The sequence below is a fragment of the Heptranchias perlo genome, chromosome 2, assembly GCF_035084215.1.
Source record: "Heptranchias perlo isolate sHepPer1 chromosome 2, sHepPer1.hap1, whole genome shotgun sequence".
NCBI lineage: Eukaryota > Metazoa > Chordata > Chondrichthyes > Hexanchiformes > Hexanchidae > Heptranchias > Heptranchias perlo.
The window spans coordinates 157,488,172-157,513,217 of NC_090326.1; the positions used below are offsets into that span (position 1 = coordinate 157,488,172).

The 25,046-nt window shown below is 45.6% G+C and overlaps 1 protein-coding gene across 1 annotated transcript in view; it reads left to right on the plus strand.

Moving 5' to 3' along the window:
• The window catches only part of LOC137299329 (tetratricopeptide repeat protein 21B-like), a 130,161-nt gene that overhangs the window by 56,288 nt on the left and 48,827 nt on the right, over positions 1-25,046 (plus strand). The window contains exons 10-15 of the mRNA XM_067967987.1: positions 2,492-2,589; positions 6,132-6,332; positions 10,790-10,919; positions 12,604-12,761; positions 13,601-13,822; positions 16,156-16,394. Coding sequence (XP_067824088.1) covers positions 2,492-2,589; positions 6,132-6,332; positions 10,790-10,919; positions 12,604-12,761; positions 13,601-13,822; positions 16,156-16,394 — 1,048 coding nt within the window. The remainder of the gene's footprint in view (positions 1-2,491; positions 2,590-6,131; positions 6,333-10,789; positions 10,920-12,603; positions 12,762-13,600; positions 13,823-16,155; positions 16,395-25,046) is intronic.

Consider the following 25,046-nt stretch of genomic DNA (forward strand, 5'->3'; position numbering starts at 1 on the left):
TTAGCATAACTCTTTGCCTCTATTAATAAAGCCCAGGATCCCATGTTTTTTTAACAGCCTTCTCAACTTGCAAAGATTTGTGTATGTGCACCCCAGTTCTCTCTGTTCCTACACCCCTTTTAAAATTGTACCATTTAGCTTATATTGCCTCGCCTCATTCTTCCTACCAAAATGCATCACTTCACACTTCTCTGCGTTAAATTTCATCTGCTGTGTGCCTGCCTATTTCACCAGTCTGTCTATGTCCTCCTGGAGTCTGTTATCATCCTCCACATTGTTTACTAGATTTCTGAATTTCGTGTCATCTGCAAACTTTGAAATTATACCCTCTGTACCCAAGTCCAGGTCATTAATATATATCAAAAAGAACAGTGGTCCTATTACTGACCCCTGGGGAACACCACTGTATACTTCCCTCCAGTCTGAAAAACAACTGTTCACCATTACTCTCTGCTTTCTGTCCCCATAAATGCTCGTTCGTTATTTCTTTCTAAGTAATGATGGGGTAATTTGGGCACCAACAATATGTGAAATGTGCCTTTAACTATTTTGTCAATGGTAACATCAGTTGGCGGGGTCCAAAACCAGCAACAGTTTTGGATTTCAAATAATCAAATTTCTACCTTGAAAGTGCACCATAAAAAGGTGAATTTTCTTAAAAATGTTGAGGAAAGTAACCACAGACATAAAGCAGGATATAGCATAAACGATGCATTTTGGAAGGAAGAATGAGGAGAGGTAATATAAACTAAATGGTACAATTTTAAAGGGGGTGCAGGAACAGAGAGACCTCGGGGTGCGCATACACAAATCTTTGAAGGTGGCACGAAAAGTTGATAAGGATGTTAAAAAAGCATATGGAATCCATGGCTTTATAATTAGAGGCATAAGAGTATAAAAGCAAGGAAGTTAAGCTAAACCTTTATAAATCACTGGTTAGACCTCAACTGGAGTATTGTGTTCAATTCTGGGCACCACATTTTAAGAAGGATGTCAAGGCCTTGGAGAAGGCGCAGAAGAGATTTACTAGAATGGTACCAGGGATGAGGGACTTCAGTTACGTGGGGAGACTGGAGAAGCTGCGATTGATCTCCTTAGAACAGAGCAGGTTAAGGGGAGATTTTATAGAGGTGTTCAAAATCATGAAGAGTTTTGATGGTGTAGATAGGGAGAAACTGTTTTCACTGGCAAAGGGGATGGTAGCCAAAGGACACAGATTTAAGATAATTGGCAAAAGAGCCAACAATGAGACAAGAAGTTTTTTTACGCAATGATGTGATACGATCTGGAATACGCTGCCTGAAAGGGTGGTGGAAAAAGATTCAATAGTAACTTTCAAAAGGGAATTGAATAAATACTTGAAGGGGAGAAAATTTCAGGGCTTTGGGGAAAGATCAGGGGAATGGGACTAATTGGAAAGCTCTTTCAAAGAGCTGACAAAGGCACGATGGGCCAAATGTCCTCCTTCTGTCCTGTATCATTCTATGATTCGATGATTCTTAAAGATAAGGTGGAAAGTAACCACTGACATAAAGCAGGATATACCATAAACGAGTACCATGCGTACTTGCCTCCCCCACTTCAACCCCTCAGATATTGTCACTAAGGCTGAAGCTGTCAGCAGCTCAATAACAAAAGTGAATGAAGGCAGTTGTGCCAACTTACATAAAATAATGCAACAGGGAGGACTGGAATTTATAGACTAGAAGTTTTTTTCAAAATTGGGAAACCCCAGATGAATGACCAAGGTCCATACCGCAGAACTCCATCAAGGCTGAAGAACATAGCAGGTGGGGATAAATCAAGACAACAAAAGCAAAATACTGCAGATGCTAGAAATGTGAAATAAAAACAGAAAACGCTGGAAAACACACAGCAGGTCAGGCAATATCTGTGGCGAGAGAAACAGAGTTAACATTTCAGGTCGATGACCTTTCATCAGAACTGGAAGTTGTTAGAGATGAAGAGGTTTTAAACAAATACAGAGCCAGGGGGAATAAGGGAGGGGGCAGGAAAAGAACAAAATATAAATCAAGAAGTAGTTATTTAGTGGCATCAAGTTTGGGTTTTAAAAGTCTGCATATTGTGGGGGGAAAGGAAGTCTGAGAAGGCCCGAGTACGAAGTCTCGCAGTTTTATGTTTTAGAAAAACATATTAGTGTAGGAAACTTGTAATAAGTCTGGATTTCAACACATTTTTATTTGACAAAAATAGAGATTAGGTGAGTCTGTTGACTTAGAGCAACTTGGATAATAGAAGGTGTTTTTTGGAGCTGCGGTGCTGATGTTTGACACCTTGGTAAGATACTGAGTTCAGTCTGATTAGGATCTGCTGTTATTTTCTGTAAAAAAACCCAGAATCGGTAGAATTTCATTTTTTACAAAGGCAGAAGACTATTTCTTCACGTGTTCGATACCCCACACCAAGAAAGTCCTAAGCTTTAGCAAAGATGGTATAACTGGGTAATATGGAAACAGTCTATTGTGTTTAGGAAGAATTCGAGCCGAGATCTTGCTAGGGCAGTTAGAAGATGCAGAACAACAGCTGGAGTTCCTAAAAGAAGTGCAAGAATTCATTGGAACATCTGGGGTAAGGAATAGTTTTTGCCCTATTATAGGAATACTCCTTGATAAGGTCCTATGATAACTTTATCTTCGGGCTTCCTTCCAAAAATGATAGCCCGTGTAATTACATTTTTTTAAAATTGTGAGACTTGTCTTTATGAAGGTGAGGGATGTTAGCACTGGGGAATAGAATACATTACCATTTCAGTCATCCCACTTCAGTGTCAAGCACTCCCAAGTCAAATACAACACACCCATCCACCATATGGGTACGGTAGCATAGTGGTTATGTTACTGGTCTAGGAATCTAGAGGCCTGGACTAATAATCCGGAGTTATGAGTTTAAATCCCGCCACAGCAGCTGGGGAATTTAAACTCAATTAATTAAATAAAATCTGGAATAAAAGAAAAACTAGTATCAGTAATGAGGCCATGAAACTACTGGATTTTGTTGCACAAACCCATCTGGTTCACTAATGACCTTTAGGGAAGGAAACCTGCCGTCCTTACCTGGTCTGGCCTATATGTGACTTCAATCCCACAGCAATGTGGGTGATTCTTAATTGCCCTCTGAAATGGCCTAGCAAGCCACCTCAGTTGTACAATCTCGCTACAAAAAGCCATAATAAGAATAAAACCGGACGGACCACCCGGCATCGGACACGACAAAGGCAAACCAAGTCCAGTAGACCCTGCAAAGTCCTCCTCACAAACATCTGGGGACTTGTGCCAAAATTGGGAGAGCTGTCCCACAGACTAGTCAAGCAACAGCCTGACATAGCCGTACTCACAGAATTATACCTTTCGGCCAACGTCCCAGACTCTTCCATTACCATCCCTGGGTATGTCCTGTCCCACCGGCAGGACAGACCGACCAGAGGTGGCAGTACAGTGATATACAGTCAGGAGGGAGTGGCCCTGGGAATCCTCAACATTGACTCTGGACCCCATGAAATCTCATGGCATCAGGTCAAATATGGGCAAGGAAACCTCCTGCTGATTACCACCTACCGTCCTCCCTCAGCTGATGAATCAGTCCTCCTCCATGTTGAGCACCACTTGGAGGAAGCACTGAGGGTAGCAAGGGCACAGAATGTACTCTGGGTGGGGGACTTAGCACAAGGGAAAATGGTAGTGGTTGTTGGAGGCCAATCATCTCAGTCCCAGGACATTACTGCAGGAGTTCCTCAGGGCGGTGTCCTAGGCTCAACCATTTTCAACTGCTTCATCAATGACCTTCCCTCCATCATAAGGTCAGAAATGGGGATATTCGCTGATGATTGCACAGTGTTCAGTTCCATTTGCAACCCCTCAGATAATGAAGCAGTCCATGCCCGCATGCAGCAAGACCTGGACAACATCCAGGCTTGGGCTGATAAGTGGCAAGTTACATTCGCGCCAGACAAGTGCCAGGCAATGACCATCTCCAACAAGAGAGAGTCTAACCATCTCCCCTTGACATTCAACGGCATTACCATCACCGAAATCCCGCACCATCAACATCCTGGGGGTCACCATTGACCAGAAACTTAACTGGACCAGCCATATAAATACTGTGGCTACAAGAGCAGGTCAGAGGCTCGGTATTCTGCGGCGAGTGACTCACCTCCTGACTCCCCAAAGCCTTCCTACCATCTACAAGGCACAAGTCAGGAGTGTGATGGAATACTCTCCACTTGCCTGGATGAGTGCAGCTCCAACAACACTCAAGAAGATCGACACCATCTAGGACAAAACAGCCCATTTGATTGGCACCCCATCCACCACCCTAAACATTCACTCCTTTCACCACTGGCGCACCGTGGCTGCAGTGTGTACCATCCACAGGATGCACTGCAGCAACTCACCAAGGCTTCTTCGACAGCACCTTCCAAACCCATGACCTCTACCACCTAAAGGACAAGACAGCAGGCACCTGGGAACAACACCACCTGCACGTTCCCCTCCAAGTCACACACCATCCCGACTTGGAAATATATCACCGTTCCTTCATCGTTGCTGGGTCAAAATCCTGGAACTCCCTACTTAACAGCACTGTGGGAGAACCTTCACCACACGGACTGCAGCGGTTCAAGAAGGCGGCACATCACCACCTTCTCAAGGGCAATTAGGTATGGGCAATAAATGCTGGCCTTGCCAGCGACGCCCACATCCCATGAACGAATAAAGACCAATAAAACTCTTGTCATTCAACTTCCACCACTCTTCCCCCTCCTCCACTCTTCCATAACAATTAGCAGCCTCCGAAGAGTGCTGTCTTCAACACCAGTGGGACATTTTCATTTCTCACTCAGCCGTCGTTGTGGTCCGACTCTTTTAATTCATGTCAGTGTTGTCCTGATGGTGGAAGCCAACTGGGAAATGGTTTTAAGACTACTCAATAGGGTAGTTAGCATGTAGTAGCAACCCAGAGGTCATGAGTTCGAATTCCATCTTGGCAAATCTTGTACTTGTATGTTGGCACCAGACAGAATTGGACTGTTGTAAAAACCCAAGTTTTCACCAATGCCCTGTGGGGGAGGGAACCTGCCACCCGTACCTGGTCTGGCCTACATGTGACCCCAGTCCTACACTACTCGGTTGACTTTTAATGCTCTCAGGTCACCTAAGGATCAGCAATAAATGCTGCCCTGCCATCATCGCCCATTTCCCAGGAACAAAGTTTAAAAAAAAATCTCATTCCACATAGGACCCTTACTGCCAGCGAAAACCTTCATCCAACCAGTTCGAGTTGGATTCAAACTGAGGATAAAAGAAATACTGTACCAACATGCTGCACTATTCCGTCCTCCTTCAGCGGAAATCTTCACACACTTTGTGTTGGAAAATTTTTAATATACATTTGTCAAAGAATTAATGAAAAACAGAAAAGAGCCTTAAAAGAACATAATTTTTTTTAGATAAGAAGTTTATGATACATGGATAATCCTAAAATGCCCACAGATTTATTTTGTAGATATGAACATATCTAGGGTTCAAACATATGACAATATGATAACATTTAGGGTCCAAAAATCCACAGGCCTTCTCCCCTGACACAAATGTTGTGGTGCACTGCCGGGAATCTCTGCTCCTGACCTCACTACAGGATTCGGGGTCATGGGGAGGTCCCTTAATTTGAATATGGCCAGCGAGCACCACTATGAACACATCTCCGGCACCCTCCAGAGCAAGGTGCAGGAAATGCAGCACTAGGCAAATGCTCACTCTTCAGTTGGCACCTCCGGCCCAACACAATTTTTCAACGGGCCGAGCGTTCTCCTCAGTTGGCTGTTTTCCCTTGAGGGTGTCCAAGCGGCTATGCCTCATTCAATCTGGCATAATCCAGAGTGACCTAAGAGGCCGTGTTTGCGGAGGTCAGAAGTTCTGCCCCCAAACAGGCCCCTCTGGCAACTCATTAACAAAGCTGGGACCCAGCGTATTTGGGTCCCAGTCTAATTCCCGGGCCTTCCTCTGCACTCCCCTGGTGGACTTACACTGCGTGTCAGAATGGCCTGTGAAAATTGCTTATTGTTTAGCAATGTTTAGGCTCACTTCAGCTGAAATAAAGACTGTATTCTCTTAAAGGAACTGGCTTATCTTCAATCAGTGTTAGCTGCAGATAAAGGTAAAGAGCCAAAAGTGATCATCAAGTTCCTGAACCAGGCTGTAGACATTCACTTCACTTCGTTAAAGGACCTGCCTCTTAGTGTGGAGTACTTTGAGAAGCTCAACCCTGAATTCCTGCTTGACATTGTAAAGAAACTTTTGTCTCTCTGTCCAGATCAGGTGAGTGTCAGATAATCGTTAGAAATTGTTAATAATTCACGGTTAGCAGGCAATGGTATCTTTTATTTTTCTGCAACGTTAATGCAACTCTATAATTTGCATAAGATTACAACAGCAATACCATTTTACTAGGATGATACCAAACCTATCAGGAAAGATTAAGCAGGCTGGGGCTCTTTTCTCTAGAAAAGAGAAGGCTGAGGGTGACCTGATCGAGGTCTTTAAGATTATGAAAGCTTTTGATATGGTAGATGTAGAGAAGATGTTTCCACTTGTGGGGGAGACCAAAACTAGGGGCCATAAATATCAGATAGTCACCAATAAATCCAATACGGAATTCAGGAGAAACTTCTTTACCCAGAGAGTGGTTAGAATGTGGAACTCGCTACCACAAGGAGTAGTTGAGGCAAATAGCATAGATGCATTTGAGGGGAAGCTAGATAAGCACATGAGAGAAAGTTATCTGATAGGGGTAGCTGAAGAGAGGTGGGAGGAGACTTGTGTGGAGCGTAAATACCGGCATGGACCGTTTGGGCCGAATGGCCTGTTTCTGTGCTGTAAATTCTATGTAATTCTATGTAAAGAGGAAGAAAGTACATGGAATGAGAAAAGATAATTCGGCACTTCAAGCCTGTTTCTCTCCATAGACCATGTACAATCCATTGCATAATAGACTCTATCCCACCGATTTGATCTCTCAAATGTCTCCTCTCAAATCATTTTACATAAATTATCTATGTATAGGCACAAAAGGAAAGGTATCAAAGTTTGCTGGTGATACTAAATTAGGAGCAATAGCAAACTGTGTGGGAAGATTGCAGGAGGACATGGACAGGTTACCTGAGTGAGCAGATAGTTGGCAGATGCAATTCAATCAGAGAAATGTGTGAAGTGGTACATTTGCATGAAAAAAAAGAACACTGTTAGGAAGATTCTTAATGAAGCGGAGGGGCAAAGAATTCTCGGGCTTCAGATAGATCTTTAAGTGAGGCAGTGTAGGTAGAAAAGGCTATAATGGGTTCCTGGGTTTGATTCACATGGGCATTAATCAAAAAAGCAAGAAAGATGAATTTGTACAAGACATTGGTTAGGCCACAATTGGAGTATTGGATGTAGTCCTGAGCACCCCTTTATAGGAAGGAGTTTTAAGTCATGGAAAAAGCATAGCGAAGATTCACTCAAATTATAATAGGAACAAGAGGCTGCAGTTATGAAGAAAGGCTTTTTTTCACAGGAACAGAGACAGTTAGGGGGATGTATCAGAGGTTTTCAAAATTATGAAAGGTTTTGAGAGGGGAAATAGTGAAGTTAGAAGAATGTTTTCACACGGAATGCTTCTAGAGTATGGAATACACGTGACTATTGAGGCGGAGACCATAATATTATTTCATTTGACAAGACAATTGCCCTTAGGACCTCCTCCTGACGTTTTCATGCTGCAGGAATCTCCTAGACTGCTACACTCAACAGGGCGTTCTTCATGTCACTCTACAACAAATGCATGGTATTGCAGACGTGGTTTGCAGACGCATAGAATGATTACAGCTCAGAAGGAGGCCATTCGGCCCATCAGACCCATGCCGGCTCTTTGTAAGAGCAATCCAGTTAGTCCCATTCCCCCGCTCTTTCCCCATAGCCTTGCAAATTTTTTCCCTGCAAGTATTTATCAAATTCCTTCTTGAAAGCCACAATTGAATCTGCTTCCACCACTCTTTCAGGCGGCGCATTCCAGATCATAACTACTCGCTGCGTAAAAAAAGTTTTCTCTCACGTTGCCTTTGGTTCATTTTGCCAATCACCTTAAATCTGTGTCCTCTGGTTCTTGACCCTTCCGCCAATGGGAACAGCTTCTCTTTATTTACTTTATCTAAACCCTTCATGATTTTGAACACTTCTATCAAATCTCCTCTTAACCTTCTCTGCTCTAAGGAGACTCCTGGAACTTATCCATTCTCAGCAACACATGAGAGGAGACGGTCTCCACTGCCTGCACTTGAGATCTAAGCTCCTGAATCAAAGCTGTTTTAAAGTAATTTCTAGGCCATTAGGTGGCTGGTTAGCAGGTTCATTGCAAGTGCATTCAGCTAAGTTTTAGTTGTGATGTATCCAATCTCACGGAAAGCATGCAGAGTAAAATGGTGCTTTCCTGTGACTGCAAAAATAGAACATTTTAACTTTCATTTAAGTGGAATCTCTGGGTGTTAAGAACAGGTTTACTCCTTATGTGTCACCAAAGTATGACCATGGAACAGGTTATTCTAATGTTATATAGATCTTTGGTGAGGGCACATTTGCAATTACATAGAATTACACAGAATGCACGGCACAGAAAAATGCCATTCGGCCCAACTGGTCCATGCCGGTGTGTCCATAGGGTAATGTATACCCCTGCTGTCTGTTGGCAACAGCAGCAGAGATGGGGTTTAAAACTGGCATAAAGTCAGGAATAAACCTTAAAACCACCGCTTTTTTTTGTCGTTCCTGTGTTACTTCCTGTTTTCCATCCCAAATGAAAACCTGCTTTTGCTTGTAAACAATTCACCATGCTGTGTTCACCTGTACATTAATCAGCTGAGCAACGCTCAGCTCAGGGACACTTTTAAAATCTCAAGTAACTTGGCATTTCTCTTCTCTCCTGCTAAGTACATTTTTTAAATGGTGAGATTGACACTTTAGTTTCTAAAAGTGAGAAATATCCCCCATTATGTGCATTCCTGGGTAACCTAACTTCAAAAGGACTTTGATGCATTGAAGGTAAAGTGACAAGGGTGATTCTTAGATTTGGGGCTCTTAAGTTATGAGGAGAAGGTCATTGGAGCAATGAAAATTGAGTGGGAAAGGGGTTTACGGTTTTAAATGCTCAGAGGAATGGATGTGGATGTAAATAGGTCTTACATGACTCTGAGCACAGGAAAAAATGCATATAGTGCCTTATCACTAAATTCCAAAGCATTTTACAACCAGTGGATTACTTTTGATGTACAGCCACTGCTGTCGTGTAGGTAAACACAGCAGTCAGTTTGCACACAGCAAGGTACCACAAACAGCAAATAATGATCAGTTAATGTGATTTTGGTGGTATTGGTTGAGGGAGGAATGTTGGCTAGGATGCCAGTAGAACTACCAGCTCTTTTTCAAATGATGCCAAGAGATCTTTTACGTCCACTTAAGCAGGTGGATGATGTCTTGGCTTAACATCTCATTCAAAGGACAGCACCTCCAACAATGCCGCCCTCCTTCATCACAGCCCCCGAGGTGTCAGCCTTGCTAATGTACTCTAGTCCTGGAGTGGGGCTTGAATCCACATTTTTTTTCCCCCACAGTACAATTGACATGCAGATTAGAGTCTCAGTAAAAGAACTGCTTGAATGTCAATTTAGGAATGGAATTTTAGGCCTATAAATACAAATAAAATGATCAAATGCTCCATGGTACATGATGGTTGCTGGCTGCTCAGACCATAGAAACATGCCAGGGAAGCCAACCAGTCAAGGATGAATAATCTAATAATTACCAATACATAGATATTCTGGAGTTTCATCAATTGAGCTTTGAAGCGGGGGATGAAGAAGCTTTGCAGTCTTTCCTCTGCAGGTTTATAAAAATTAATTCTCGGGATGTGGGCATCACTGGCAAGGCTGGCATTTTATTGCCCACTTTAGTTTACCTTGAGAAGTTGGTGGTGAGCCTTCTTCTTGAACCGCTGCAGTCCGTGTGGTGAAGGGACTCCCACAGTGCTGATAGGTAGGGAGTTCCAGGATTTTGACCCAGCAATGAAGGAACAGTGATATATTTCTAAGTCGTGATGATGTGTGACTTGGAGGGAAACTTGGAGGTGACGGTGTTCCCATGCGCCTGCTGCCCGTGTTCTTCTAGGTGATGGAGTTCTTGGGTTTGGGAGGTGCTGCCGAAGAAGCCTTGGTGACTTGCTGCAGTGCATCCTGTAGATGGTACACACTGCAGCCATGGAACGCTGGAGGGAGTGGGTATTTAAGCAGGTAAATGAATAGAGTCCACGGTAGAGCAGGTTATGTACGGTCTGTAAAAAGAATGGGCTTAACAGTCTAAATATCCTTTGTTTCATACTTTATAATATTATAATTTGCTGGTAGGATCTAGTGGTAGAAATCGAGGGGTCAACAATGTGATGGCTAGCAACCGTTGCACTGAAGCGCACAATGTGCCTGATGTGTCTAATGCACCCCATTGGTGCCAGCCGGCCCATAATGTGCTGGGAGCCTACACACCGACAGTGCACTAGGCTCATTTTGGCCATAATGCTTATTCTAATTACAGTTGGAGCCATATCATTGGCCCCCAAGTGTTGCAGTATCCAGTAGTCCTGTGTCTTCTCACTTAAGATCTGTGTTTTGACTGGCAGAATCTGGATTGCAACTGTTTCAACCACTGCCTATCTTTACCCCTAGTTTAAATTGTGTTATGATTGCTCCCTTCAGTCTCTTTCGCAAGGCCAGCCTCTTTCACCTCTGCTGAAGCAATCTGCCATGATACTAGAGCCTGTTGTTAAGGCAGCCCCTGGGATTAAGGAAGTACTATACATTATGGCCAAAATTAGATACATGTCAGGTAAGACGATTTTGGTAACGGCTATGGATAGATAGTTCATTTTTATTCATTTGTTTTCAGGCCATGGGTTATACTGGCAAAAACACATTTATTGCCCCTCCCTACTTGCCCTGATGGCGTTAAGAGAAAACTGCGTAGTGTGAACTAGAGTCACCCATAGGCCAAACCGGGTAAGGGTGGCAGGTTCCCACAAACTTCAGTGGGGTTAATGGCAGAGACCATGGGTGGACACACCTTGGCACTTACACCAGGAAGCACCCTCCCCATATGGATTTTCAGCAACACTGGGCCAAATCTTCCTGGAAAAATAATGGCAACTTCATGATGGATGCCGTTATCAATGCGCAAATTGGCCAGCGAGTTCAGGAGAAGAAAAGATACGGCATGAGCTGTGAATCTCACACTTCCTGAAAGTTACAGCGCAAATTATATTCGAGCTAAAGGGTGCAGGAAAAAGTTTAACTAACGGGGCATGCCACGAGATGCGCCTTTGCAGCAAGATATGGCCCAATGTGTTTAGCAAAGTTCGTGACACAGGCCTTAAATTATTCTGTGTGAATATTAGCATGGCCATTCAAATGGAAGTCCTTCATCCACTATTTTAACAAAAGCATTTTAAATAGGTTAATGCCTCCTTTAAAATAGTGGACAAAGAAAATGAATACCAAAGTGTTATAGTGCTTGTGCACTATTATTCACACAACATAATTGCAAGACAACAGAGATTTTGAACTGAGACCCAAGACATGTGCACTGAGTGAAAGTGACCTGACATACTTAAGCCTCATGCAAGGTTCTTTCAGACAAGACAATGTAAAAGACTCACCTTTAAAAGCTACATCTCTTCTATGCAGTCACTCCCATACCACTGAAAGGTCATGGAAACACACGCAGCATCATGATTGTCAAGGACAGGATTAGAGCATTTTTCCCGAGTGAACCCTCCTGTGACCTCTCTGAGTGAGAATGCCAAATAGTATAGAAGATAGCCTTGAGTACAGAAGATTGAGAGGTGATCTGATCGAGGTGTTCAAAGTGTTAAAAGGATTCAATAGGGTAGATACAGAGAAACTATTTCCTCTGATGAAGGAATTCAAGAGGTGACATAATCTTAAAATTAGAGCCAGTCCATTTAGGAGGGAAATGATGAAGCACCTTTTCACACAAAGGGCGGTATAGAAATCTGGAATTCTCTCCCCGAAATGACTGTGGGTGCTAGGTCAATTGGAGCCTTCAAGACTGAGATCGATAGATTTTTGGTAGGTAAGGGTATCAAGGATAAATGGAGTTAAGGTACAGATCAGCCATGATCTAACTGAATGGTGGAGCGGGATCAAGGGGCTGAATGGTCCACTCCTGTTCCTGTGTTCCTAAATAGTGCCACATTAGGTTCAGTTTTGTGCCTACTAAGAACTGCATTGAGACTGCCCAAACTCATTTCACATAGGACCATTAGAGGAGACTTCAGAGTTGAAACCAAGCTCCCGTAGGTGAAAGGTCAGCATGTCAGCCCACTCCACGCAATCCCTGTTTAACCTCCTTCTCCATTTCATTATGTCAACCATAAAATTACTACTGGAATTGCACCTCGGCATTGTGCAAATTTACAGCTTGTGCTTTGGGAATGAGAAAACAATGGCAGTAGTAAGAGGATTTCACATTATCTATTCTTCATCCTGCATAGGTAATTTGAGCGCAGCTCAGGCCACGCTGCAGCAATGTCTCCAGCTGGACCGCAGTTTCGCTGATGGCCACCTACTCATGGCTCAGATATACCTGTCCCAGTGCAATTTCAAAGAATGTTCCCACTCTCTGGAAATGGGCCTCAGCTACAACTTCCAGGTGAGAACTATTTAGTCGTGCTATAACCACATCCAACAATGACTGAATTCATTGTTTGCTACAGTAATTGAGAAAGAAAAAAAAGCAAAGAAAGAACTTGCATTTATATCGCGCCTTTCATGACCTCAGGCCGCCCCAAAGTGCTTTACAACAACAAAGTACTTTTGAAATGTAGTCACTGTTGTAATGTAGAAAATGTGGCTCCAGTTTGTGCACAGCAAGGTCCCACAAACATCAATGAAATAATGACCAGATAATCAGTTTTTTTAGTGATGTTGACTGAGGGATAAATATTGGCCAGAATACTGGGGATAACTCCCTGCTCTTCTTCGCAATAGCGCCATGGGATCGTTTACGTCCACCTGAGAGAGCAGATGGGCCCTCGGTTTAACGTCTCATCCGAAAGACGGCACCTCTGACAGTGCAACACTTCCCTCAGTACTGCATTGGAGTGTCAGCCTAGATTTTGTGCTCAAGTCTCTGGAATAGGACTTAACCTTCTGACTCAGAGGCGAGAGCGCAACCAACTGTTGCTTATCAAATGCCTGGGTTATATTCTTTCAATGAAGCTGGTTTTTAACCCCGTATGTACTGTAATAAGAACAAAAGAAGCCAATAAGATAATACAGCATAGACAAAAATGGTTCATTTTTATCACACCAAGGTCCGGTCCGATGGACAGCAAAGTCACAATGGAAAAATGGTAAGGGTAGTATTCTACAGGGATAAAGCCAAAAGGCCTTCTTCTCCTGAGCCTATTGATTTTTTAATGTTTCTAGTTGAAGTGCAGCCAATATTGAAGATGATAGAGGTACAAGTTGCTTTTTGCTCACCTGCAGGTCAGAAATCATCCTATCTACCACCTGATTAAAGCCAGAGCCCTGAAGAAGATGGGCAACCTCACAGAAGCCATAACAACGTTAAAAACAGCAATCAGTCTGCCGGGGGTGAGGAGAGGCTCTACTGGAAAGGGAAAAGGGACATCCGCCAACATCAGTGCGAGCGATCGTGTCTCCGTGTACCTGGAGCTGGCGGACGCTCAGCACTCAAACGGCGAGCAGGTACTCCCGAACTCTGGCACCGTTCAAACGCAATCACTCTGCATGGGCAGCCAGCAGCACGCTTTCTCCATGGGTGGGAGGAGGCTCTTGTGGAGGACAAACACCGGCATGGACCAGTTGGGCCGAATAGCCTGTTTGTGTGCTGTAAAATTCTATGTAAATCTACGTAGCTTGGTGACTCTGAATCGACTCCAGCGCAGGTTCTGAAGGTGCAATTCCCATTGCTTTCAGTGGAGCCACGCGGGAGCACTCCCGAGATCAGTGTCACCATAGTGTGACCAAAAGGGGAGGAGAAAACCTGACCTGGTCGTTCTCTGTGGAGGTCAATATGTGACATTTAAAAAAAATGTCAACCAGTTTTTTTACTGATTTTTTTCCAATATAGACAAGTTCTACAGTTTACATTTCTATACCACTCATTCGGCTAATCAGGCCTGTCAGAGACTGGCAAAAGAACCAGAGGGGAAGACTAGGAGAACTTTTTCTTTTTACGCAGCGAGTTGTAATAATCTGGATTGCACTGCCTGAAAAGGTGGTGAAAACAGATTCAATAGTAACTTTCAAAGGGTAATTGGATAAATACTTGAAAGGGGAAAAATTGCAGGGCTACAGGGAATGAGCAGGGGAGTGGGGCTACTAGGATAGCTCTTTCAAAGAGCTGGCACAGGCACAATGGGCCGAATGGCCTCCTTCTGTGCTGTATAATTCTATGATTCTAATGAGGGAAAAAGGCCAACAAGACCATTAGGGAAATTGAACTTCACTGTGTCAAAAACGCGGATGAGAGTTCATTGGCGTTAATATAACTAGACTGTACAAAGATGGGATATTAGTGAAAAAATGCCTTTTGAAAATTTATCTGAAGAGAACTCATGCATCAGCTCATAGTATGAGCTTTCACCTGGCACATTCAGCCCATTATCCCACATTAAAGAGTTATCTTTAGTTTTTCACATCTGTTGCCTAGCCAAGTTGCTTTTCTTCCTTTTTAGGGACCTACTGAGAGGATGCTGGGACATGCACATGAACAGCCTGCGTTAACTTTCACTTCAGTTTTCCATCTCCCCTCCCTGTCTCCACTGCACTTTGTACCTTCTCTAACTAGGGTTGGGAACCGGTGACATGGGGAACGAGGGGAAGCATTCAGTCCAGTGTCATAAATCCATGGGGCCGAGCACCATGCAAATTAGTGATTTGCTCAGAGTAGTGATCTGGACTTGGAAAAACTCCAAGTTGTGCAGTTCAGGTCCTAATACCTCAAGCCAGTCAGCATGTTCTATCACTGATTTCAGCTCTGGAACATGTAGACTGGTGGGAAATCATAGGACTTAAAATACTTTTCATGCCTATGCTGGTCAGTGGGGGACAAATTACTCATCTGTTCAGAATACTGGATTGCCAATTTGCTGCATTGGGCTATATTTACTTTTAAAAGTTTTCGATAAAGGCTTCCATTTCCTGCGATGTTAAGAACATAACTCGATTTTATCGATTTGCATTCCTTTTTTAAAATTTGTTTTTGGGATGTGGGTAAGGGGCATTTATTGCCCATTCTTAGCTGCCCTGAGAAGAAGGTGGGGGTGGGCCTTCTGCTTGAACCGCTGCTGCATTTATGCCGATGGTGCTCCCATGGTGGTGTTTGGTAGGAAAGTCCAGGCTTTCGCCTGGCGTCGATGAAGGAACAGCGATATATGTCCACATCAGATTGGGGTGAACGGGTTAAATTATGAGGACAGGTTGCATACACTAGGCTTGTATTCCCTTGAGTATAGAAGATTATGGGGTGATCTAATTGAGGTGTTTAAGATGATTAACGATTTGATAGGGTAGATAGAGAGAAACCATTTCCTCTGGTGGGGGTAGTCCAGAACAACCTTAAAATTAGAGCCAGAACGTTCAGGGCTGATGTCTGGAAGCACTTCTTCACACAAAGGGTAGTGGAAATCTGGAACTCTCTCCCCCAAAAAACTATTGAGGCTGGGGATCAATTGAAAATTTCAAAACTGAGACTGATAGGTTTTTGTTAAGTAAGGGTATTAAGGGTTACAGAATCAAGGCAGGTAAATGGAGTTAAGATACAGATCAGCCATGATCTAATTGAAAGACGCAACAGGCTTGTGGGACTGAATGGCCTACTCCTGTTCACATATTCCTATGGGTGTGACCTGGGCGGGAACTTGCAGGCGATGAGGTTCCCCGTGACATTGCTACTCTCGTCCTTTCTCAATGGTAAAGGTCGCAGGGCTGAGAGGTGCTGCCAAAGTAAGCTTGGTGAGTTGTTGCAAAGGCACCCTGTAAACAGTACAAATTGACTGCTGATTTTCTTCTTTCAGCATGAAGCTACCAAAGTGATGCAAGACGCCATCCATGAATTTGCCGGGACTCCGGAAGAAACTCGTATCACCATCACCAATGTCGATTTGGCTCTCAGTAGGGACGACATGGAAACGGCGTTCAGCATGCTCAGGAGCGTCCTCCCCAAGCAGCCGTACTACATCGAAGCCAAAGAGAAACTGGCACAGATCTATCTGCACAAACAAAAAGACAAAAAGCTTTATATCAGATGCTACAGGTATGCAAAAACACGATTACAGGGATAGGAGGTAAACACGCAAATGCTGGAGATTTGAAATGAAACAGAAAGTGCTACACATGCAAAGCAAGTCGGTCGGCAGGGGAAAAGAGAAAAGACAGGTGGGACCAGACCCTTAATCAGAACTCAAAAATGATACATCTTTCCTCGTTTCGCTCACCCAGCTGTTTTTTTTTATTCGTTCATGGGATGTGGGCGTCGCTGGCGAGGCCAGCATTTATTGCCCATCCCTAATTGCCCTTGAGAAGATGGTGGTGAGCCGCCTTCTTGAACCGCTGCAGTCCGTGTGGTGAAGGCTCTCTCACAGTGCTGTTAGGAAGGGAGTTCCAGGATTTTAACCCAGCGACGATGAAGGAATGGCGATATATTTCCAAGGATGGTGTGTGACTTGGAGGGGAATGTGCAGTGTTGTTCCCATGTGCCTGCTGCTCTTGTCCTTCTAGGTGGTAGTTTGGGTGGCGCTGTCGAAGAAGCCTTGGCGAGTTGCTTCAGTGCATCCTGTGGATGGTACACACTGCAGCCACTGTGTGCCGGTGGTGAAGGGAGTGAATGTTTCGGGTGGTGGATGGGGTTCCAATCAAGCGGGCTGCTTTGTCCTGGATGGTGTTGAGCTTCTTGAGTGTTGTTGGAGCTGCACTCATCCAGGCAAGTGGAGAGTATTCCATCACACTCCTGACTTGTGCCTTGTAGATGGTGGAAAGGCTTTAGGGAGTCAGGAGTTGAGTCACTCACCGCAGAATACCCAGCCTGTGACCTGCTCTTGTAGCCACAGTATTTATATGGCTGGTCCAGTTAAGTTTCTGGTCAATGGTGACCCCCAGGATGTTGATGGTGGGGGATTCGGTGATGGTAATGCCATTGAATGTCAAGGGGAGGTGGTTAGACTCTCTCTTGTTGGAGATGGTCATTGCCTGGTACTTGTCTGGCGCAAATGTTACTTGCCACTTATCAGCCCAAGCCTGGATATTGTCCAGGTCTTGCTGCATGCGGGCACGGACTGCTTCATTATCTGAGGGGTTTTGGAGGGTGGAGAGAGATGCCTGTGTTCAATCCACCTGCAACAGCCTCAGTTTTCTCTAATAGCATGGCACACAGAACCAATCTCATTGTTGGGATCGTGGGAATGTATGGGACCATTAAGGTCAAGCTGATTTCCGTCGTCCAGTTTACTTTTTTTGAAACTTGCAAAACAGATGGTTAAATAAACAGGAATATAGGAATTACTAGACGAAGAAAGGCCGAGGTTCATCTAGTTCATCTTCTACAATCGCATGATACAACGATAATGGAGTTGTTGAGTAATTGAAGCAATCAATCTCCATTAATTAGTCTATGACAGACCCAGACATGATGCGAGGAAAACCCCAGTGGCGGAGAGCTTTGGGAGCCCTAGGTCCAAAGTCACCTGGTCCCTCCCAAGCATGTTACACTTACCACATGTCATAAATAGGCTGGGAATATTAAAGGACACCTCTGCCTTTGCAAGCTTGGACAGTGAATGTTGGCTCCTATTGAACTATGGAGAACAGCACATGTGTTTGTAGCAGAGACCACTGAATAGCGATCAGCAGCGGGGTGCCTGACTGATTTACCCGCCTCCCTCACTAGTCCTTAGACACTAAGCCCAAATTTTACATTGCCCCAAAATTCGTCCTGATCACTAGCACTGAAGCGCTTGTGGGACTATTAACAAAGAAAATCGTGTACTGAGGCAGCTACACCCAGTATCATAGAATTGTACAGCACAGAAGAGGCCATTTGGCCCATCGTGCCTGTGCCGGCTCTTTGAAAGAGCTCTGCAATTAGTCCTATACCCCCGGTCTTTCCCCAAAGCCCTGCAAATTTTTCCTTTTCAAGTATATATCCAATTCCCTTTTGAAAGTTACTATTGAATCTGCTTCCACCACCCTTTCAGGCAGTGCATTCCAGATCATAACAACTCGCTTTGTAAAAAAATATTTTCCTCATCTCCCCTCTGGTTCTTTTGCCAATTATCTTAAATCTGCGTCCTCTGGTTACATAGGAACATAGGAACAGGAGTAGGCCATTCAGCCCCTCGAGCCTGTTCTGCCATTCAATTAGATCATGGTTGATCTGCATCCTAACTTAATTTACCCACCTTGGCTCCACGGGCTCGATTTTCAAGCTGAAGTGCGGGTGCGTTGGGGTGGGGGGGGCTCCGAAAATTGGGGAAATCCCGAGTGGGTGAGGAAGCCGGCTCCAACCCACCGACTTCCATGTTCCCCACAGATGCGTCTGTGCGTGCGTGCACCTCATGAATGAGGAAATCCCGTGTTGTGGGAAAACACTCCATGTTTTAGGAGACGTGTTTCAGCCAGCAGCCAGTTGGACATTGAAATGCTTGTTTGACAGATGGGGATAAAAGGTGAGTTATTGCAGCAGGGCACTCTGTTCTTTCAGACAAACTTTTGGCTGGGAGATCTTTGTGTTTACACTGAAAATTCTTAGTTTCTGTTGACACATATTTACCAACTTTTCAGACCCACTCAAACTGACACCATCAGGATGGGGGGGTGGCGCCATGGCTGCATTCACCACGACATCTGAGGACGAGCAACATCACCAGCCTCGCCAGGCACAGCGTGCACTTCTGCCACTTGGATCTCCACAACACAGTGCTGCGCCACAGGCACCTGCACAAGAGCACAGAGTGCAACAACAGAGAGAGCGACGTTGCAGGAGGCACCACCTTCGCCAGAAAGTCTACAGACCAAGGCTCAGCTTCCTGGACCTCTCTGAGGAGCAGTGCATACGGAGGCTGAGAGTGAGTCTCCAGGTGGTCGCGGACATCTGCAGCCTCCTGGCTGGGTCGAGTGGCACCCGTTGCTGACAAAGTCACCACTGCCTTCAACCTCTTCACCTCCAGATCATTCCAGGGTGCCACCGAGGACATCGCCGGGGTCTCTCAGTCGTCTGCACGCAAGTGCATAAGGCACCGATGTCTTGTTCCGCAGGGCCTCTCAATATGTCAACTTCCCCATAGACGACCTCAGCCAGACGGAGAGGGCAGTGGGATTCCACTCTGTGGCTGGCTTCCCACGGGTGCAGGGTGCAATTGATTGCACCCATATAGCAATCAGAGACCCTCCACACGAGCCAGGACTGTTCATCAACAGAAAGGTGTATCACTCCATCAACACTCAGCTCGTTTGTGACCACCGCAAAAGATTCCTTCATGTGTGCGCCAGATTCCCTTGCAGCTGCCACGATTTCTTCATTCTGAGGGAGTCCAACATCCCAGGGCTCTTCCACGCACCGAACACTCTTTAAGGGCTGGCTCATCGGGGATAAGGGATACCCCCTGCACATGTAGTTCTTGGACACCTCTGAGGAATCCCATCACCGAGCAACAGCGTCGATATAATGACAGCCACATCGCCACCAAGCCTACAATTGAGCACGCTATAGGGCTGCTCAAGATGTGATTTAGGTGCCTTGATCGTTTTGGGCGAGCGCTTCAATATGCACCAGACAGAATGGGACGCATTATAGTAGTGTGTTATGTCCTGCACAACATGGCACTTCAGAGAGGGGTGCTGCTTGAGGAGGCCCTATCCACATTAAGGAGGAGGAGGAGGCAGAGGAGGAGGAGGAGCCCATGTGCAGAGCAGCGGCTCACCTGGCTGCTCGTGAGGCCAGGGAGTTACTGATATGTGAACAGTTCTCCTGACATCAGAAAGTATGAAGAGTCCAGTCCTCAGACCATCTGGAAAGAGCAGCCCCAGCACCAGTACCCCTCCCCCCCGCACAAAACAGTCCTGCAACTATACATATACCCAATGGGTGGCATCAAGTGTCGCCATTCATGGTGAAGCTCATGAAAGGGCCCTATCACAAAAGCCAGTTAAGAATGGGCAAGAAGGGGCAGTAGTAGTGAGAATGATAACATTTAATGTTAATGTAACAAAAAACAAATATAAATGGAAAACATGACAGTCTGTCAGACACCCTTGTGCATACCCTTCATGTTCACAAATCCTTAGCCTTCCTCTTCCTACCGCTTCTACGTGGTGCATCCCCTGTTGCTGCAGCAGAGGTAGGAACATAGGAACATGAGTAGGCCATTCAGCCCCTCGTGCCTGCTCCGCCATTTGATAGGATCATGGCTGATCTGTGATCTAACTCCATATACCTGCCTTTGGCCCATATCCCTTAATACCTTTGGTTGCTAAAAAGCTATCTATCTCAGATTTAAATTTAGCAATTGAGCAAATATCAATTGCCGTTTGCAGAAGAGAGTTCCAAACTTCTGCCACCCTTTGTGTGTAGAAATGTTTTCTAATCTCGCTCCTGAAAGGTCTAGCTTTAATTTTTAGACTGTGCTCCCTACTTCTAGAATCCCCAACCAGCAGAAATAGTTTCTCTCTATCCACCCTATCTGTTCCCCTTAATATCTTATAAACTTTGATCAGATCACCCCTTAACCTTCGAAACTCTAGAGAATACAACCCCAATTTGTGTAATCTCTCCTCGTAACTTCACCCTTGAAGTCCGGGTATCATTCTAATAAACCTACGCTGCACTTCCCCCAAGGCCAATATGTCCTTCTGAAGGTGCGGTGCCCAGAACTGCTCACAGTACTCCAGGTGCGGTCTAACCAGGGTTTTGTATAGCTGCAGCATAACTTCTTCCCCCTTGTACTCCAGTCCTCTAGATATAAAGGCCAGCATTCCATTAGCCTTATTGATTATTTTCTGCATCTGTTCATGACACTTCAATGATCTATGTACCTGAACCCCTAAGCCTTTGGACATCCACTGTTTTTAACTTTTTACCATTTAGAAAGTACCCTGTTCTATCCTTTTTTGATCCAAAGTGGATGACCTCACATTTGTCTACTTTGAATTCCATTTGCCACAGTTTTGCCCATTCACCTAATCTATCAATATCGCTTTGTAATTTTATGTTTTCATCTACACTGCTTACAATGCCACCAATCTTTGTGTCATCGGCAAACTTAGATATGAGACTTTCTATGCCTTCATCTAAGTCGTTAATAAATATTGTGAATAACTGAGGCCCTAAGACAGATCCCTGCGGGACTCCACTAGTCACATCCTGCCAGTATGAGTACCTACCCATTATCCCTACTCTCTGTCGCCTTTCGCTCAGCCAACTTTCTAACCAAGTCCGTACATTTCCCTCACTTCCATGGGCATCTATCTTAGTTAACAGTCTCTTATGTGGGACCTTATCAAATGCCTTCTGGAAGTCCATATAAATAACATCCATTGACATTCCCCTGTCCACTACTTTAGTCACCTCTTCAAAAAATTCAATCAGGTTTGTCAGGCACGACCTACCTTTCACAAATCCATGCTGGCTCTCTCTGATTAACTGAAAATTCTCGAGGTGTTCAGTCACCCTATCCTTAATTATAGACTCCAGCATTTTCCCCACAACAGATGTTAGGCTAACTGGTCTATAATTGCCCGGTTTCCCTCTCTCTCCTTTCTTAAAAAGCAGAGTGACATGTGCAATTTTCTAATCTAGAGGGACAGTTCCTGAATCTAGAGAACTTTGAAAGATTATAGTTAGGGCATCTGCAATGTGCTCACCTACTTCCTTTAAAACCCTGGGATGGAAACCATCTGGTCCTGGGGATTTGTCACTCTTTCGTGCTAGGTAGTGGCAGGTTGCTCTTGTTCATGCCCTGACTACTTAGATACTTTTGGCCTAGGCCCTCTGGGGTTTGGAGCCCGTGAGGGTCCCGCCAAAGACTGCTCCACCTGCACCTGTGCAGGGGCAGACTCGGCCACCTGGAAAGGGAGGCAGCATTGTGGGTACTGGTTGAGAGGGGGGCAACGGGTGAGAAGTAGAGCGCCATCATCCCTCTTCTGGGCCAGGCCCACATCGCTCCTACCACCCTGCTGGAGAACAGTTTGGAAGACATGTATGATGCCTTGTAAGGCCACTTCTAAAGTATCTGTCAGCCTGTTTAAGATGGCAGAATGTTGTTCACCCTGACTTTGAACAACCGTTGTCAGGGCCTGAATGAAATCATTTGTGAGCCGTACTTGAAGCTCAATGGAGGCTGCCATTCTCTCCATTGCAGACATTCCCGCACTGGCGGTCTTATTGAAACATATAAGATTGTGAAGGGGCTTGATCGGGTGGATGCGGTAAGGATGTTCCCAAGGATGGGTGAAACTAGAACGAGGGGGCATAATCTTAGAATAAGGGGCTGCTCTTTCAAAACTGAGATGAGGAGAAACTTCTTCACTCAGAGGGTAGTAGGTCTGTGGAATTTGCTGCCCCAGGAAGCTGTGGAAGCTACATCATTAAATAAGTTTAAAACAGAAATAGACAGTTTCCTAGAAGTAAAGGGAATTAAGGGTTACGGGGAGCGGGCAGGAAATTGGACATGAATTTAGATTTGAGGTTGGGATCAGATCAGCCATGATCTTGTTGAGTGGCAGAGCAGGCTCGAGGGGCCGATTGGCCTACTCCTGCTCCTATTTCTTGTGTTCTTATGTTCTTACTTGTGCCGCCATTCCACCACTGCAGGAGTTGGACTCCTCTATCCTCTGGACTATTGGAGAGTGTGTGTGGCACCTGTTCCAGTACCTCACAAATATCCTTCTGTCCCTCGATCATTCTCCTTTTAAAGGATGGCCCCCAGGGTTCAGCACCTGTGTCCAGCTGAGCAGAGCCTGGTGAGGAGTGCGCCCACTGACGTGGACTCTCCGCAGCTGCCCCTGCTCGTGTGTCCGGTGTCTGCCCCTGCTCACTTGTGTGTGGTGACTCACCAGGTGCCAACCCAACTGACTACTAGGACCCATCGAGGTGTGAGTATCTGCGCTGGTGGATGGCTCGCTATGATGTGACGGTGCACCCTCAGATGCCAGGAGCTCCTCTGAGGAATTGCCCTCTGCCGTCACTGTGGTCGTTGAAGGGCCTGTAAGAGAACAGAAGGCAATATTAAGCATCATCACAAATGTGTCATGTTGCGATGAGCATTCTGAGGTGTTCAACATGGCAAGCATTGTTAAGATCAATTCATGTTGTGTGTGATGAATATTAAAGTTGTGTCACCAGACGTTTGTGGGGTGCCAGTCTCAGCGGCCCCAATGGACAGGTATTCTAGAGTGTGGCTGATCTCCAGTGCTTCCTGCTCCGCGTCTGTGAGGACCACTGTTTGCTGTGGCCCCCTCCAGTCCTCAACCTCTCGCGTGCATTTTGCGCTCTCTTCTAGAAGGTGAGAAAGTACAGATGTGTGAGTGAGTGATGGTGAAGTAGCCAGCCGATGAATGCATTGCTTTGGGTGAGGCTGACCATGAAAGAGATGCATCAGAGGGTGAGTATGAGACAGAGCCATCACATTGGATGAGGATTTGGGTGAGTGGTAGTGGTGGGGTGACTGATGGGGAGGTGAGGAAGTGCTCAGGAAGTGCAATAAGTTGAGGGTGAGCCTTAAGTGGGTGTGAGGAGTGATGTGATGGAGTAGTCTTGGCAGTGCAGAATGAGTTAGGGGGTGGGGTGGGGGTGATGTGGAACACGGAATGCAGGAGAATCAATAAGTGTACTCACTTTTGCTGACCTAGTTAGGTCATTGAAGCACTTCCTGCTCTGGACCCAGGTGCGGGAGATGTTGCTGCTGCTCGTGACCTCCTCTGCCACCTCGAGCCAGGCCTTCTTGGTGGCAGAGGCAGGGCACTTCCTACCATCCGCGGGGTAAAACACTTCCCTCCTCCTTCTCACCCTGCGAACGATGGTCTGTTTGAGGTTGGGTGGCTGTTTGAAGGCGAGTAGTGGAGGTGTGGGGATGGCCTTAGCGAGGTGTTCGTCGTCATCGATGACATGTTGAAGGCTGTGGAGAACATGGCGTAGTTTCTCCGCTCCGGGGAAGTACTGGACGACAAAGGGTACTCTGTTGGTTGCGTCCCGTGTTAGTCTTCTGAGGAGGTCTATGCGATTTTTCGCTGTGGCCCGTCGGAACTGTCGATCGACGAGTCGAGCGTCATATCCCGTTCATACGAGGGCGTCTTTCAGCGTCTGTCGGTGTCCATCGCGTTCCTCCTCGTCTGAGCAGATCCTGTGTATTCGCAGGGCCTGTCCATAGAGGATGGCCTCTTTGACGTGGTTAGGGTGGGAGCTGGAAAAGTGGAGCATCGTGAGGTTGTCCGTGGGCTTGCGGTAGAGTGAGGTGCTGAGATGCCCGTCTTTGATGGAGATTCGTGTGTCCAAGAAAGAAACCGATTCTGAGGAGTAGTCCATGGTGAGCTTGATGGTGGGATGGAACTTGTTGATGTTATCGTGTAGTCTCTTCAGTGATTCTTCGCCATGGTCCATAGGAAGAAAATGTCGTCGATGTATCTGGTGTATAGCGTTGGTTGGAGGTCCTGTGCAGTGAAGAAGTCCTGCTCGAACTTGTGCATGAAAATGTTGGCGTATTGGGGTGCGAATTTGGTCCCCATCGCTGTTCCGTGTGTTTGGGTAAAGAACTGGTTGTCGAAGGTGAAGACATTGTGATCCAGGATGAAGCGGATGAGTTGTAGGATGGCGTCTAGGGATTGGCTGTTGTTGGTGTTGAGTACTGATGCTGTTACAGCGATGCCATCATCGTGGGGGATACTGGTGTAGAGTGCCGAGACGTCCATCGTGGTGAGA